Below are 18,751 nucleotides of genomic sequence, written 5' to 3' on the forward strand. Positions count from 1 at the left end.
AGTGGGTCATTGCAGAGCTGGCCTGCTACACATTCTCTATGGCAGTGGTTCCTCTGTATGATACACTGGGATTAGAGGCCATGGTTCATATACTAAACCTAGGTGAGTGAAACAGATGCTGACACATGACCTCATATTTGTATAATATCTTATAGGATGCATGTTCATGCAATTTTCTTCTTAAAAAATGAGATTCTTCTAATCTTAATGGGTCTCTTGATACTTACCTTCCTCTATTTCTCTCTCTGTCTAGCGGAGATCTCTATGGTGATCTGTGATAAGGAGGACAAGGCAGAATCTCTGCTAAAGAATAAGGAGAATGGCGTGACTCCCAACCTCTCCTGTCTGGTGCTCTTTAACCCTTTCAGCGCCGCCCTGCTGGAGAAAGGGAGGAAGTGTGGTGTGGACATACTGCAGCTCTCACAGATCATGGTCAGGAACAGTATTTAATGCAGTGACTGCAATAACACAAATCTCAAGTTGAAAACCCTCAGATCATACATATATTCATATCCAGTTAATAAAATAAAAAAAGGTACATGTAAATGAATGATATATTTGCCTGCTTCTCAAGACAGCTGCTCTTGAGCTGAGCTAAGACTTTGTGTGTATTACAGGATCTGGGACGAGAGAATTTACAGTCGCCTGTGGTAAGAGCTATATTTTAGAACATGTCTTTGTAATGATATACAATATTACACCAGTGTGTCCATATTCATGATTGATTGTATGAATTGGATGCTCAAATACCACAAGTTGTGTAAGAAATGTTACTTCTTAAAATGCATCAATCAAATTTGACCTAGGGATGACAAACATGCAGAATGTATTACACTTTTTGAATGGTAAAGTGAACTGGAAATGTTATAGCTCTTTTACTTTTTAGAGACAAAGATTTTAGAAGCAAATTGATCTTTGTTTTAAATTTGACTTAAAAACGAATACACTTTAAGTGCTAAAACTAATTATAAGCTTCTTATTTCATGTTTGCATTGCTTCAGCCTCCTCATCCCCAGGATTTGGCAGTTGTGTGTTTCACCAGTGGAACCACAGGTAAACCCTGCTTACTCTTGGTCCTTTTCTGATCTGTTGTAGGATAGAATAAGCCAAATTAAGTTTGGTTTTATAATGTAGTTGTATTTTAAGTAGTAACCCTGCAACCTACACAATTGAAAAATTCACAGGACTTTAACTGTGACTGATTTTTTTTTAACTTAAATTTGGTTACTATAACGTTGTTGTTCAGGAAAGCCGAAAGGAGCGATGATCACTCACGGCAACATCGCCTCAAACACATCCTCTGTCATCAAGATCCTGGAGGTCAGTGTCTCCATTCGCTTTCTTATTCCTGTCTGGGAAATTTGATTGTCCTATATGTCCTGTTTTCCCCACCAGAACTTTACCTCATTTCCTCCATTTCTTCTTTAACAGAGACCTTGTATAGCCTGTGAGACCTTAAGATATCTCTTTATTATTTAAATCCTGTTGACTTAATTCTCTGTCCACTGTGGCAATTCAGTCTCTTTGACTTGCATTAAATTATAATATTATACTTAATGAGCTCTAATTTCATAAGTGCACAAAGCGCAGCGCTATGTCTTATCCAATTTTCGTGAAAGTGTTAATTCTAAGCATTTACATTTACATTTTACATTTATGCATTTGGCAGACGCTTTTATCCAAAGCGACTTACAGTGCAAATGATGACACATGCAATTATTACAGGGACAATCCCCCCGGAGCAACCTGGAGTTAAGTGCCTTGCTCAAGGTCACAATGGTGGTGGCCGTGGGGTTAGAACCTGTGACCTTCTGATTAACAGCCCTGTGCTTTAACCACTAAGCACAATTTTTGTTCAAAAACAAAGCTCAAGTGGGCCTGGGTGGGAGTGTTCATGCTATCTGTGGGTGTATGCACGCAAACCGTAGGGGTGCTGTATGATAATGAAGTGGCACAAAGGAGAATTTTCTATTTTCCTGAGAAATTTCGCTCAGACATTTCAGTAACACGTCTGTTTTCAGTGCAAAGTCTAAACTCAGTTCCTACATTTGCAGTTTGGAGATTCCACCCACAGCTCTTAATGAAGTTCATGTCCGAACTCTGAAAATGGTCGTGGTGTTTTAGGTTTTCCTTTTTGTTCCTTTTCTTTCCACTGGTTTACATTTTTTGTTAAAATTGTAGATTAAGACAGATTTTCTTGTCATATATGTTTATGAATTTCCAGTGTGTGTGAGTAGTTTCAAACTAAATTTATCAGAAATGATCCACAAATATGGTAAAACTCTGTTGCCTAGGTGCAAGGTATCCAGAGAGAGGACACACAGTATTGCAGAGGTGTGGACTCGAGTCGCGTGACTTGGACTTGACTCGGACTCGAGTCACTAATTTGATGACTCCAAACTCGACTCGATAGAATCAAAAAAGACTTGCGACTCGAATTAGACTTTGACAGCGATGACTTGCAACTTGACTTGGACTTCATCCATCTGACTTGGAAATACTTGTACTTTTTAAAACCAAAGATAAGAGTTGTATAATTAAAAAATGTGCAGTAAATCAACGATTAATTTCCCAAATAAACGATTAATTTGATTTTCAAATCTGCATTTCAATGCTCCATATTCAACTAATCATCTTCCACGAAAGCTGGACCAAGTTTGAAGACCGCGGCGTGCATTTAAGGACAAGGACACAGCAAAAATTATATCAAAGGTAATATAATTGGGATATATTAAATACAGCGTTAAAGGCAACAAAAGGATTGCAACATGTAGAACCTGTGGTTCCAAAATTACAGACACCTCGTCGACAACATCCAATTTTGTGAGGCATCTGAAAATCCACAGACAGAGGTAAGTTGTTAACAAATTTACGTCAGCTAAGGTTCAGTAAAATACATGTCTATGGCAGCACAATGGAGATGTACAGCCTAACAAAGTTAGATATCGATAAAACATTTTTTTTTTACTATAGTAATTAATACTCTGACACTAATTTGGGCAAAGTGCACTAATGACTTGTTTAAGACTTGAAGCTAAAAGTTGAGGACTTGTAAATTGACTTGGACTTGTCTGCCTTGACTTGGGACTTGACTCGGGACTTTAATGCAATGACTTGAGACTTACTTGTGACTTGGAAAACAATGACTTGGTCCCACCTCTGCAGTATTGTTTTTTCTTTTCCAATTCTCAAAATAAGCAATTCCCAAATAAAAATGTATATCATTAGTGGGAACACTTTCAATTATTCTAAGATAAATTAGTCTTACTGACATAATGTTAATTTATGTGTTGTTCGGGTCAAAGTAGAGAAAATAGAGAGGTCATAGTATCATAGTGGGTACATTGCAGGAACATTAGGAACAGTTTTGTTCAATTACTATTAAAAGTAGTTGCAATTTCTATTTGTAATTTGTCACATCATGTTCTTGTGGCAGGGCTTCTTTGTGATTCGTCAAGAGGATGTGTCAATCTCCTATCTGCCACTTGCCCACATGTTTGAGCGCATGATCCAGGTAAACCCACCCCTTTTTGAGATTGTATACCTTTTATGCTCCTTTTGGCCCTTTTTACACATCATTGTAAAAAGGAATAGTCCACTAACTGTTCAAGTTGCACTTTCCTTTTGCTTATATAACTATCGAACTGATAGAGATATACAGTATATTTATTTCCTCTAGTTTTTCACCCAATGCAAAGTTATGTGAAGTCATTTAAATCTAGATTTTGTTATTATTTCTCCCAGTTTTGACCAATACGAGCCAGGGTTGGCTCTAGATTATCTTCAGGCCAAATCAAATAGAATTTTTCACATTAATGCATTTTTTTTTTTTGGCCCCATAATTGTTTATCTCTGGTGTATAAATACCCCAATGTTTCAAGTATTCTAGAGTGCCATCTAATAAATATTCATAACACTATATGTTGTGTTATAGCATACTGGCATTAATAAAAATACAATTCCAACACTGCTACAATGGGATTTCAAATACAGCTGAGAGTAACAATCAATAGCTTTTTTTATTTTCTTTTTTTATCTGCTGAAGTCAATTTTTTTCCTGTTTTAAAAAAGTATTGGAAATGTAATGGTGGATTGTTTATTTTGCTGTTGGAGAAAATTGGAAAGTAATTCACCAGCGGTGAAGTTTACCCTGCTATAGTTTACGTCAGTGTTCCAAACCTGAAATGTGAAAAAGGTCCACTGGTACCTCAACTTACATTTGGCTTCTAAACAAGGACAGGACAAAAAACAAAACAGATATGTGAAGAGATTTTATTTATATAATGTACATTATAACAAGCGAAGTATTTATACAATGTCATTAAAATAAGGCCAAAAAGAATGTCAACTTTTAAAAAGGTGTCTTGAAGATCCTGTGTTCTAGTATGTATGTGGTGCTGCATCTAGCTTTCTTAGTGAAAGGATGCGTTTGGTGTGAACTAGGGATGTGCCATGTTGTCGACTAATTGATGAGTCATCCATCAGCTGACTAGTGGATTAGTGTGGTCGACTACTAACATTAGTATTGTTAGTGGTGGTGGTTTTAATCGGAGTCACAGTTCTCAAATTTATCAAGAGAGACAATTTCTTGGAGTGCTTTTTTTGGGATTTAGAGTTTGCTGTGCACACAAGTGAATAATACGCAGTAAAACCTTCTGCAAGAAGTGTTGTCTCTTTATTGCTTTAAGTTTAGTCCATTTATGCACTGCTGCTGTTTCAGCAATACAACACATTACTAGACGATCGCTGTTCAACGTTAAATCCTCTTCTGTGAGTAATCTTCCCGTATTTGTGAGATGCTTTGGAGAGATTAAACTCAAGTGTGGTGATTTGTATAGCTTGAAAGCTCATAGATTAGTTAGTGCTAGATAAACCCTAAATCAAGTTTGTAGAATAACAGTAGTTTGGCTTTCTCAAGCCAGTATTAGTGCTACATGTTTTTACAAAATGAAAGTCAGTAACAGTCCGGATCAATTTACATTCTGGCTCATTGTTACTACTTTCTGAACCTTTATGTCAATGCGCTCTAAACGCCCTTGACTCTTTTCGTTTTTTCTGCATTTGCCAGAAGATATTTGGCCACATGTGTCATAGAAGGTCAAAAACACAGGAATGAACATGATGGCATGGATGGGCCCAATAATAATGACTAAGAACATGATTTTAAAGAAGGTTCTGAAGATATAGCTTTCTGCACCAGCAAGCACAACTACACCTGTAATAGTGGACACTGCACCTTGTATTATTGGATAGCCCAGATTAAAGATCGCATCTATGGCTTTCTCATTCGCTGAAGATTTTTCACTGGACACAAAAGCATAGGATATATGAGCAGAGAAGTCCACAGAAAACCCGATACAGATAATAAGAATTATCATAGAAACTGAGTCTAAACTAACATCCCAGAGTGCCATGAAACCAGCCACACCCACAAAAACAGATGCAATGGCAAAAGTCACCCAGAGAGAACAGAGAGGACTGGGAATCAACAAGAGCGAAACAACTAACATTGCACAGGTAGTCACTATTACATTCTGGATTGTATTACTGACTATAACCGCAAATTGGTCAAAATAGATAAACAAAGGATGGTACACGGTGAGATTAATGGGTGTTGGCAACTTATCACATTTTTCTGCTGATTCTCTAAATGCATTGAGCAGCTCTTTCTGATCGACCGATGTTCTTATGTTCACAGTCTGAATGAAGATGCGTGATGCGTGAATTTGATTGTTAGTGAAGTTGACATCCTGACTAAACTTTTTACTATTAAGAAATGCAATCAAATTACTTTTGAATTGTGTTTCATTATCTGTAATACTCTTTCCATGCTTAATGTATACATGAAGCCAAGAAATAAATGAAATCTCTGATTCTTTAGATGCCATTGAAAGATTTCCAGACACTTGTCAAGGTGTTTACGAGCAGTTGAATTCCAGTACTGAAAGTGTTCATCGGTTATAACCAACATGACATTGGGACCATAAGCAGAAAAATATTTATCTTGATCACTATAGTATTTGCCGACATACGAGTCATCCGCAGCTAAATTTTTCAGATCAAGTCCCTCCTGTGTTTGGGAGCATCCATAAATGCTGGCTGCCAAATAACCAGCATACAACAAACACACAAACATCTTAACCCAGGTCTTTGTCAGAAATGGCCCATAGTGCTTTTGAAAGAATAAATCTATTGGTATTTCTAAATCGGTACCGGTGATTTCATTAAAAGCTCCACCAGTACAACGAATATTGCCTGCAGCATCACCAGCATTGGCCTTCGGGACTTCCGTACAAGTCAGCCAGTTTTTGTTACCATTTTCTCGCCTTCCATTCAGTGCAAGACAGGCGCCAAAGAACGTGATGTTAAGGAAGTAACAGAAGAGAATAGCTGTACTAGCGTACATACAGAAAGACTGTACTGAGCGGAACGGAGTCAAGAGACCGATGTAGAAAGAGAGCACATCTGTCAGTGTGGTGATAGTGATGGACACAGCGGCCTCTTTATATGTTGCTGCTAAGCGTTCCTCAACTTCATCATGAACTTTAGTCTTCTGCCAGCAGGAGATCATTATGAACATATCATCAACACCAATACCTGTAGAAAAGAAGACAATAGAAAATTATAAACAGTGTTGGTTAGAAATAGTACATGTACTACATTGACTGCACACAGAAATACTTTTAACGAGACACAGGGAACAAATATTAATGTGCAGTGGGATCTTTGTCTTCCAAAAATGAATGATGAATGAATAAGGACTAATCTAACTCTTTTACTAATGTTTAATAAAAGCAAAATGAATTGGTCCTTAATGCAGATGAGATCAAAACATGGAAAAAGTAAAGAAACACTTCACGTAAGGCTGTCAACCACAGGGCAACGCCATTATTATTCTGATTTCCTCTGGACTGTTTTCTGGTTCCGAACCAATACGAATGTTTCTGATGGAGAACCACAACCATTTTAAGTGTTAAGTGTAAAGTTTAAAAATAACTTTGGGCTCAATTTGTGCTGTCATAACAACTTGAAGTAGTTAACAATGTCTACATAACTAACCTCTGGCCATCTCTCCATGTCATCTACACTGTCAAAAGACTCTGACTCTGTAAAGTTTTAGCACTGTGGATCTACATGCTTTTTGTTGGCAATTTTACAATTTGAACATGCTAAACATCACCTTCGCTATGAACACTCACAAATGTGAGTGAAAACACTGGGCACTTAAACAAAAACTGGCATCTGTTATGAATTGTGGAACACTTACAGGTTTAGGAAATACTGTAGGTGGATTTGTATTGTTGATTTAAAAGATTGCTCCAGTTTCCAAAGCAAGCAAAGTGAGATGTAACATTATACATAACATGATTTTAGTTTAGCAAAAGCAGGGATTCACCGGTGTTATGGCATTTACTAAATTGCAGTACCACTGTTATGTTGTTGTGACAAAAAATTTGTAATATTGGATATAAATTTAGTTGCTTTAAATTTAGTCTTAAAGTCTTAGCAATTTTACTTTCGATGAAGCTTATATTTTAATTCATTGTAAAGGCATTATAGTGCAGTCATAATGTCTCATTAACCACCTTTATGATTTGTTATAACTTCTCATAAATAATTAACTACATTAGTAATACATAATACTTAACCTATCAGGAAGAGTTTTGAGACTTAACAAGCTTTCCTGGTTAAATTTCCCTCAAAACATTTATTCACTCGAGGAAAGTTATTTCAAACATGCCTTGATAATGTCTTAATTGGACTGTATGGTACTATACTTTTTTTAATGTAGTGCATTTAAATGTGCATATCCGGACATCAGCAGTTCTGCCTTTTTCATGTCTCCAAATAAGATTAAAATATATAGTTTTTAAGAGTTTGAATAGTGTCCATTATGTATAGACTGATATATATATATATATATATATATATCTGTATATATATATATATCTGTATATATATATATATCTGTATATATATATATATATATATATATATATCTGTATATATATATATATATCTGTATATATATATCTGTATATTATTAATAAACAAGGGATGGTTCAAAATATTTTTTTGTGTTAATTAACATTAATTTGTATTGAACCTGGAATATTCCTTTAAGAAATGTTTGTTTGTTTGTGTGTGTGTGTGTTATTTTGTATTTTTATCGCAATAGTAAAACATTATTCATGGGACACCAAATAAATTAGAACTGGATTAAAAGTAATCAGATTACATTTAAAGTGTATTCTATTAGATTGTTACAATTTTAGTTGTGTAATTTATAATATTTTCCAGATTACATTTCAGTAGTAGTATACATTGCCTGTTAAAATCATCCATGAAACCCTTAGTGTATATATGTGACCCTTAATAAAAAGTACCAAGAATCAGAAAGGGGACCGTGGCCACTGTCATTGCAAAAGGGATTCCACAGAGCAGCAGCAGTCCAAAACTGGAGAGTAAAGCCATACCAGCAGAGATTACACCAGCTACGGCAACCCACACCTTTGTTCTAACATAGTCTAACCTAGGGATTACAGAGAGCTAGTTTAATAAATGTGATCAATTCACTTGTCTGAGCTAAAACTTTCACAATCTTTTTTAGATACTCTGTAATACCTCAGACAAAAAAGAACTGAAATGCTAATGGCCAGGCAATATGTAATGGAGAAGAGTGGGATCACAGAGTCTAAGGTGGCCTCTAACTCCTCCTGTCTTGATACTGAAGTGAAGTAAGACCTGTAGAAAGAAAAAAAAACAATCATCACAAAACACTGTTCTGGACAAATGAACTTTAAGTATATTTCTAAGTAAAAAAAGTATGTATACAGGCACAGAAAACCCAACAGTCTCATGACAATTAATAATATTTCATACAACTTCGTGATATCGTATGACTTGCCTCACATGTCTTTTATTCATGTACACATCAACCATTCAACAAACACAATTTCAAATGTATATAATACACTCACAATTTTTGCTAACCTCCTATCCAACACTTTTGTTTAATAAAGGGCATGCTGAGTAACTCTAGTCAGGCTTCCTAAGCAACCAATTGGTCCGGTTGCTAGGGTGGGTCCGGTTGTGGTTAGTACAATGTGGTTCTCCTTCTCGGTGGGGCACGTGGATGCCACGGAGAATAGCGTGAGCCTCCACATGCACTAGGTATCTGCGGTAACGCGCTCAACAAGCCATGTGATAAGATGCGTGGATCGACGTCTCGGAAACGCGGCAACTGAAGATTCATCCTCCGCTGCCCGGATTGAGGAGAGTCACTACGCCACCACGATGACCTAGAGCACATTGGGAATTGGGCAACCAAATTGGGGAGCCCCAAATAATAATAATAATAATAAAGGAAAGGTCCGTGAACAAGTTTTGATACTAACTGTGCACTAAAAAGCAGGGACGGTTTTAGCAGAACGTAACCAAAAACCGGAACAAAGTAATTTTCAGTTGTTCCGGACTGACAAAGGTATTTTTAAATGCTGGTAACCGGTTATAACCTGTTCATTTTGTTCCTGTTATTTTTCATGAAACTAAAGGCCAAAGGGTTATCAGAGTACATTTTTGGAACTACACCACTTCATGTTGCCCCAAAAAAATTCAACATGTGCTTTGATCCTGAAGGAAACTGCTGCGTCACACATTTCTTTGCATAATTGCCTGTTGTGGATGTTGCATTCTCTGAATGAAGACCTTTCTAACAACTATGTATAATTACTAAATATACATGCACGGTTAATCCAGATACAAGGAAAACATTATTAGAGGTAAAAGTACTTTTCTCAGTTTCTCAAGTCTTCAGTGAATTATTGTTAAATCTGATGCATTAATACAGATTGGATGCTGCCGGTTTTGTACTTAAATTATACTTAACTGTTAATTAACTGCTGGTTATGATTTCTGTGCCAGTAAATCCACCACACAGCAAAATGAGACAAGTGGCTTATTTTGGGCTTGTTTTTCCAGAACACGTATCTTGTTTCTCTTGCGAGATCTGGCAACACTTCAATTGGCATTTCACCCTCCACTTAGCTCAGAGAACTGTCATTTTAAAAAGAACGTTATTAACCGTTCTTTTCTTTTGTTCTAATCGCTAACCTTTTGGAAAGAAGGCTGCGGAACTTCTTAACCGGAATGGAAAAAACGGAAGTATTCAGCTCGCTGATAGTACAACCACTCTGCTCCGAAGAAAAAACTGAATGAATCCGCATTCCAGCTCCCTTTTATACCCATATGTCCGGGGGTGTGGCATGCAAATTCCACTCGCCAATTTTCGTTTGCCTTTTCTCAAAGATCCGAGGTGATCTGGGCTCTCAAGATCGACCCGTAGTGTCACTACATCGACACAATGTCGAGTGAGTGACAGAAGCTTCAAAAGCATCCTTTTGGTGCAAGAGTACATAGACCAACAATTAATAATAGTGCAGACGGATGTAGGCCAATAATAGGGTTATGTTCAATGATATGAAAATAAAACAAATATTTTTTTTCTGTTGTCTAAATGCTTTACTTGTCTATTGCCACAATGTACTAGATGTATATGATGAAATTATTTGCATTATAAAATTGTATTCTAAATCAATATATTTATAATTATTCAAATTGTTACTAAATTGTTTATTGGAACATTTCTCAGTAAATATTGATATGCGATTCATTTTATTAATTAATTAGCACATCATATAATTAATTTGATTACAAATTTAAACAATTGACAGCCCTAGATATGCACCACCATCATATTTACTTACTGTTTTGCTCTCCGAATAATTTGAGAAGACTTCTAGAAAACCATCCAGCCATTGAGAGTTTTCCATTGTCTTCTTATTTAAAAAATAGAAAAGCCTGACTGCTTTTGCAGTGGTCGTTTCGGAGCATTCATCCTTTAGCTCTACACCGCCTAGACTTGTTCCCAAAAATATGCCACAATGCACAGGATACCTAATGGTTTTACAATTAATTGCCCTAGGATTGTAATCTATTATTTCTAAAATTGGATTTGATATACATTTTCCTTCTGTACGTGCGCAAAGCTTTTCAAAAGTGGTTTCATTCTTTGTTATGTTTTTCACTCTTCTATCCAGATCAACAATGTCTTTGAAGGCAGCCTCAGTCAGTATGTTTTCTCCCTTGAAATGTGTAATGATCAGAGAGGCATAAGTTCCTTCAGACAAAAGCCGTAGAGAAGAAAATTCTTCAGATTGTGGAAAATGTTGCATTACAACTTCCCTCTCCAGCTTGGCAGGTCCATTGACAGGTGTGAACTGGTCTTCAATATCATTTGCTTCCAATTCAGAAAGAAAGACAAAACCAGCCCCAAGAGCAGCAGCTGCACATGCAGCCAAGAAAAACACATATGGATATCTACCAACAATATAACCAAATTTTTCAAAGGCCAGAGACAGAGGCCTCTCAATGCAGTTGGTTTTGCACTTTGGCATCTTTTGAAGAAACTTCATCCTTTGCAATAGATCCGTTACCCTTCTGTCCAGCTCTAGCAGCAGTCACCATGAACACTGACACTCACTGAATGTTGTGTTACTTTGTAGGTTGAGCTGAACATTATGTTAATTATTAGCAGATCTCAATGCTTTTATGCAGGTGTGATTCTGGCCATTTCTGTGTTTGAATCCCATACTCTCATATTAGGTAAACCCCAATTGTCCAAAATAAATAAACTAAAGCCATTCCATTCTGTTTCATTATATTAGGGAAAAAAGTATTTCCCAGACATGACGAGAGTTGCAAATGTTTTTGTTTTTTATATATATATATATATATATATATATATATATATATATATATATATATATATATAAAATATACATTAAATTACTGTAGAGTAATGGGCTTGAACGAAGCACAAAATTGTGCTTTGATTAAACAATTGGTGCAAGTGGTTTAAACTGAACCAACAAGAAATAATTTAATTTGAAATCAACCAAATAATTTAGGTTCCACCAATGACTAGACAAAAAAGAAAAATAATAGAGTTACAAGTTCTTTAAAGCAACCCATATGCACTTTTTCAGTGTTGTGTAACCCTTTAAAAACACTTGGATAAATAGTACTTGAAATACTTTTATTTTCCAAAAGTGGAAATGATTTCTCTCGGCAACTGCTGGTCATCTCTGCTCATTTAGTTATTTGAGCTATATGTCAAAAAAAATAAAATAAATAGGTGATCCATCATATTGTCGGTAAAGAAATGGAGGAAGTCCGAAGGAACAAAAGGGCACACTGTGTAATTAATGACTATTTTAGAAATATTAACCGATGAGATTAACTGAAAGTAAATGTTTCAAGAAAATTGGGCTGTGATAGGAAATCTCTGTTCAAAGGGTCAATTTGGACTTGTCTTTAATTCAATGCAAAACACCTTAAACACAGTAAAAACTTGTAAAGCTAAAGGCTGTTCTTCTTGTTTTAAACTCTTACTCTCTTCTTAGGTGTCAATGTTTTGTCATGGAGCAAGGGTTGGTTTCTACCAGGGTGACATCTCTCTGCTTATGGATGACATAAAGACCCTGAAGCCCACCTTCTTCCCCGTGGTCCCTCGATTACTCAACCGCATCTATGACAAAGTGTGTGCTATATATCAATGTTAACTTCTTGGACACTGAATAATCACATTTATGGTGTAATCATGATGACAAGTGTGTGTGTGTGTGTATGTGTAGATTCTGGGCTCAGTGACATCTCCGCTGAGAAGAGCCATTCTCCATTACGCTGTGAGGAGGAAACAGGCAGAGTTGAGCAGTGGGGTCGTGAGGAACAACAGTGTGTGGGACAGACTTATCTTCAATAAGATACAGGTGAGCCTCTCTGACAAATGAATGATATGTGTGACATGACCATGGAGACATTTTCAGACCGGCATATAGCTAACGTTGTGCTTCTTTCAATCCTCCGGTGATTTTTAAGACCAAAGAAGCCAAAAATGTGTCAAATGTAACTGTCGATAAACTGTTTTTATAGTGATTCCTGTATAAATACATCATGTCTGTGTCAACGCACATTTTTGTGGTGTATATCCGTGTATATGCTGCGTTATGTGCCTTACAGAAACCTGGCTGTCTACGGAGATTCCAGACTCGGCCATCGAAATCACGGGCTTTTCCGTGCACCGAGCGGACAGAGCGAAAGACCTCTCTGGTAAAAGCAGAGGTGGTGGTGTATGTTTTATGATCAACAAATCATGGTGTGATCAGAGGAACGTACATTTCATCAAGTCTTTTTGCTCTCCTGATCTGGAATATCTCATGCTTCTGTGTCGACCATTCTGGCTGCCGAGGGAATTCACAGCGGTTATCATCACAGCTGTGTACATCCCCCGCAAGCCGACACAGACCGGGCACTCGGGGAACTGTATGGGTGTATAAGTGAGCAGGAAACCGCGCACCCTGAGGCTGCGTTCATTGTTGCCGGGGACTTTAACAAAGCCAACTTCAAAGCAATCGCCCCAAAATACCACCAACACATAAAGTTCAACACACGAGGGACCGGGTTTTGGATCATTGTTACTCTCCCTTCCGGGAAGGCTACAAATCCCTCCCCGCCCCCATTTGGCAAATCGGACCATTCTTCCGTTCTGCTTCTGCCCGCTTACAGGCAGAAACTGAAACAGGAAGCACCCACCCTCAGAACGATCCAGTGCTGGTCGGACCAATCAGACTCTGCGCTACAAGACTGTTTTGATCACGCGGACTGGGAGATGTTCCGGTCCGCCTCTGATGACGACATCGAGGTTTACGCTGACAGCGTAACGTGTTTCATCAGGAAGTGCGTAGAGGACGTTGTTCCGACCAAAACTATACGGATATACCCCAACCAGAAACCATGGGTTAACGGCGATGTTCGCGCGGCACTCACTGCGCGGTCCTCCGCGTTTAATTCTCCTAACACGGAGGAGCGTAAACAAGCCAGTTATGCCCTCCGTAACACTATCAGTGCAGCTAAACGCCAGTACAGGCACAAGCTTGAAGGCCAGTTCAACACCACTGACTCTAGAAGTATGTGGCAGGGAATTAACACAATCACGGACTACAAGCGGAATAAAGTCTCCGCCATGAACACCGCTGCATCTCTCCCGGACGAACTTAATACATTTTATGCTCGTTTTGAGGACAGTAACACCGCCCTCGCGGAGAGAGCACTCGCTGCTGACGCTACAGAGGTTGATTCACTCTCCGTCTCTGTTGTGGATGTAACCCGATCATTCCGACGGGTGAACATCCGTAAAGCCGCGGGTCCAGACGGCATTCCGGGCCGCGTCATCAGAGCGTGCGCGAATCAACTGGCTGGTGTTTTTACGGACATTTTCAATCTGTCCCTCTCCCTGTCTGTAGTCCCCACATGCTTCAAAACATCAACCATTGTGCCTGTACCGAAGCAAGCTATAATCACATGCTTAAATGACTGGCGTCCTGTTGCTCTGACCCCCATCATCAGCAAATGCTTCGAGAGGTTAATCAGAGATCACATCTGCTCTGTTCTGCCCACCTCTTTGGACCCATTGCAGTTTGCCTACCGCAACAACCGCTCCACTGATGATGCCATTGCATCTACAATACACACTGCTCTCTCCCACCTGGAAAAAAGGAACACATATGTGAGAATGCTGTTTGTAGACTACAGCTCAGCATTCAACACCATAGTGCCCTCCAAGCTTGATGAGAAACTCCGGGCTCTGGGCTTAAACAGCTCGCTGTGCAGCTGGATCCTGGATTTCCTGTCAGGCAGACGTCAGGTGGTTAGAATGGGCAGCAACACCTCCTCATCACTGACCCTCAACACTGGAGCCCCGCAGGGCTGTGTTCTCAGCCCACTCCTGTATTCCCTGTACACACATGACTGTGTGGCAACACATAGCTCCAATGCCATCATTAAGTTTGCTGACGATACGACGGTGGTAGGTCTGATCACTGACAATGATGAAAGAGCCTACAGAGAGGAGGTGCACACTCTGACACGCTGGTGTCAGGAGCACAACCTCTCCCTCAACGTCAGTAAAACCAAGGAGCTTGTTGTGGACTTCAGGAAGAAAGACGGAGAACACAGCCCCATCACCATCAATGGAGCACCGGTGGAGAGAGTCAGCAGCTTCAAGTTCCTCGGTGTCCACATTACTGAGGAACTCACATGGTCCGTCCACACTGAGGCCGTTGTGAAGAAGGCTCACCAGCGCCTCTTCTTCCTGAGACGGCTGAGGAAGTTTGGAATGAACCACCACATCCTCACACGGTTCTACACCAGCACTGTAGAGAGCATCCTGACTGGCTGCATCACCGCCTGGTACGGCAATAGCACCGCGTACAACTGCAAAGCCCTGCAAAGGGTGGTGCGAACTGCCAGGAACATCATCGGAGGTGAGCTTCCCTCCCTCCAGGACATATACACCAGGCGGTGTGTGAAAAAGCTCGGAGGATCATCAGAGACTCCAGTCACCCAAGTCATGGGCTGTTCTCACTGCTACCATCAGGCAGGCGGTATCGCAGCATCAGGACCCGCACCAGCCGACTACATGATAGCTTTTTCCCCAAGCAATCAGACTGTTGAACTCTTGATCTATCAGGATCAATAATTAGCACTGCACTTTATTAATCTATAATCTCACACTGGACTGTCAACATATTCTCCTCAATACAACTGCTATATATATATATATACACATATATATTTCATATACTCCCACTTATTGTATTGTATTGTATATTCTGTTCTATATTCTGCATTGTATATAATTATTGTGTTGTGTAAGTATGTGTACATCTGATTTGTAAATTGTTTTGTGTAAGTATGTGTACATTTGATATGTAAATTGTTTTGTGTAAGTATGTTGTTTATTGTAATTGGTATATGTCTCGTCACTGTCATGACTGCTATGTTGCTCGGAACTGCACACAAGAATTTCACCTACTGTTGCACTTGTGTACATGGTAGTGTGACAATAAAGTGATTTGATTTGATTTGATTTGATTTGATTTGATTTGATTTGATTTGATATATCCACCTTATTTTTCAGCGCGACTAGGCCATTATCGTGCTTGGATAACACCATTATCCTCCTTGAATATGGACCTCTTCCAGTATCGCCCCCCTCCAGCTGTTTTAGCTATAAAACAAATACTACATTATGTTGCTTTATATTGCAGGCTGGCAATATATGTCATCATATTATTACCATTAATCATTAATTTCATAAACATATTGGTTTGTAACACAAATAGTTTGACTGTTTATCGTATTTTGCCATCGTTTCATCACACACTGTTGCACAGGCAGAATGAATGAGAGATCAGGCGATGATCACATTTTGAAATAAATAAAGGCAACATCAGAGGTTTTGTAGATACAGTAAATATGAATGGAGGTTTACATCGAGACATGAAAATACTGCATCATCATGCTCTCGGTAAAGTAAGAAGCAGATTTTATTATTGTCTTTAATACAACACACAGCAGCAAGTGAATGATCTACTTACTCTTTTACTTCAAATGATGATGTTAGAAATGTATCCGACATCTTGGTTGGTTCATTCAATCATCTCTCATCGGCTTTCTCTCTCTTCCTGTAGGCAGGTCTGGGTGGGAACCTGCGTTTCATTCTCACTGCATCGGCCCCAATCTCGCCAACTGTTCTGTCCTTCCTCAGGGCAACTCTTGGCTGTCTGGTGAGAATCCTCATTTATAAAATGTTATTATTATATAACATACTATTTTTGGTTTGCGGTACTACTGGTTCAACAGTAACATGTCTTGAGGATTTATTTCCTATCATTTCAGATTTTTGAGGGGTACGGGCAGACGGAGTGCACAGCTGGCTGTACCTTTTCAATGCCTGGTGACTGGAGTGCAGGTTTGGGATCACGTTATCTTTATGATCTTGCATTAGAATGTCTGTGGGTGTGTTCAAATGACATACAAACTAGTACTGTTGAACTAAAGCTGTAGGCTGTATCAAATCAAATCACTTTATTGTCAAACAACCATGTACACAAGTGCAAGAGTGGGTGAAAGTCTTGTTCAGTTCCGAGCAACATAGCAGTCATGACAGTGACGAGACATATACCAATTTACAATAAACAACAGATTTACACAACACAATATCCAAATAATAATATACAATATACAGTATACAATACACACAATATAGAATACATGGTATACAATAAAAATAGTACATATAAAATATATAGTAGGTTGTATTGTGCTTTATTGTCAGTTGCCAGTGTGTTGTTAAGAGAGAATATAATTTATGACAGTCCAGTGTGAGATATAAGATTAATAAAGTACAGTGCTGATGTATATTGATCATGAGAGATCAAGAGTTCAAAAGTCTGATTGCTTGGGGGAAGAAGTTTTCATAAAGTCGGCTGGTGCGGGTCTTGATGCTGCGATACCGCCTGCCTGATGGTAGCAGTGAGAGCAGCCCATGACTCTGGTGGCTGGAGTCTCTGATGAGCCTCCGAGATTTTTCACACACCGCCTAGTGTATATGTCCTGGAGGGAGGGAAGCTCACCTCCGATGATGTGTCTGGCAGTTCGCGCCACTAGCTTTGCAGTTGAGGGCGGTGCTATTGCTGTACCAGGCGGTGATGCAGTCAGTCAGGATGCTCTGTACAGTGCCGGTGTAAAACCATGTGAAGATGTGGTGGTTCATTCCAAACTTCCTCAGCTGTCTCAGGAATGATGAGCCTTCTTCCCTATGGCCTCATTGTGGACGGACCATGTGAGTTCCTCAGTGATTTGGACACCGATGAACTTGAAGCAGCTGACTCTCTCCACAGGTGCTCCATTGATGGTGATGGGGTTGTGTACTCTGTCTTTCCTCCTGAAGTCCACTACAAGCTCCTTGGTCTTACAGATGTTGAGGGAGAGGTTGTGCTCCTGACACCAGCATGTCAGAGTGTGCACCTCCTCTCCGTTTCATCATTGTCAGTGATCAGACCTACCACCATAGTATCATCAGCATACTTAATGATTGCATTGGAGCTATGTGTTGCCACACAGTCATGTGTGTATAGGGAATACAGGAGTGGGCTGACAACACAGCCCTGCGGGGCTCCAGTGTTGAGGGTCAGTGATGTGGAGGTGTTGCTGCCCATTCTAACCACCTGACGTCTGCTTGACAAGAAGTCCAGGATCCAGCTGCACAATGAACTGTATAAGCCCAGAACCCAGAGTTTCACATCAAGCTTGGAGGGCACAATGGTTTTGAATGGTGAGCTGTAGTCTACAAACAGCATTCTCACATATGTGTTCCTTTATTCCAGGTGGGAAAGAGCAGCTGCTATCTGTCCCACCAAAAACCATTCAAAACTGCTTGAGCACGCAGATTTGTTTGGAACTATTGAGAGCTACATGAAACATGTGATCGCATGTCGGCGAGATCAAAGAGTGTTGCAACTCTCTTTTTCAATGGCTCTTAACCAGACAACACTGTGTGAACTGGTATATCCGGCAATGCACTCAATGCAATGCTTTATTTCCAAGATGAAAACTTGGACATGTACTTACTTAAAGACCCCATGAAATCAGAATAATAGTTTTTGGCTTTTAGTCTATGTCTGTTAGCTTTGTGGTCATCTGTATGCTAAAGGAGATGCTATCAAACTGGGGCCCATGGGAAATTTTAAAAAGAAGTTTGTCATTAAAAATCTGCTTTCTTAAAGGGATTGTTCATCCAAAAATGAAAGTTATCTCATCATTTACTCTCCCTCATGCCATCACAGAT

General features: G+C 39.1%; 2 protein-coding genes across 2 annotated transcripts in view; one reads left to right on the plus strand and one right to left on the minus strand.

The window, feature by feature from the left end:
- acsl2 (acyl-CoA synthetase long chain family member 2) overlaps window positions 1-18,751 on the plus strand; it is a 48,561-nt gene that overhangs the window by 23,950 nt on the left and 5,860 nt on the right. The window contains exons 6-15 of the mRNA XM_052109137.1: window positions 3-102; window positions 254-432; window positions 618-650; window positions 1,002-1,053; window positions 1,247-1,320; window positions 3,437-3,514; window positions 12,465-12,599; window positions 12,696-12,830; window positions 16,593-16,688; window positions 16,801-16,873. Coding sequence (XP_051965097.1) covers window positions 3-102; window positions 254-432; window positions 618-650; window positions 1,002-1,053; window positions 1,247-1,320; window positions 3,437-3,514; window positions 12,465-12,599; window positions 12,696-12,830; window positions 16,593-16,688; window positions 16,801-16,873 — 955 coding nt within the window. The remainder of the gene's footprint in view (window positions 1-2; window positions 103-253; window positions 433-617; window positions 651-1,001; window positions 1,054-1,246; window positions 1,321-3,436; window positions 3,515-12,464; window positions 12,600-12,695; window positions 12,831-16,592; window positions 16,689-16,800; window positions 16,874-18,751) is intronic.
- Window positions 4,338-11,456, minus strand: LOC127631135 (patched domain-containing protein 3-like). The gene is given in 6 exon segments (XM_052109133.1): window positions 4,338-5,890; window positions 5,893-6,597; window positions 8,388-8,533; window positions 8,626-8,745; window positions 10,643-10,646; window positions 10,763-11,456. Coding segments are annotated over 6 exon segments (2,589 nt in total). The 3' UTR covers window positions 4,338-4,970.

The sequence above is a fragment of the Xyrauchen texanus genome, chromosome 37 (assembly GCF_025860055.1).
Source record: "Xyrauchen texanus isolate HMW12.3.18 chromosome 37, RBS_HiC_50CHRs, whole genome shotgun sequence".
Lineage (NCBI taxonomy): Eukaryota > Metazoa > Chordata > Actinopteri > Cypriniformes > Catostomidae > Xyrauchen > Xyrauchen texanus.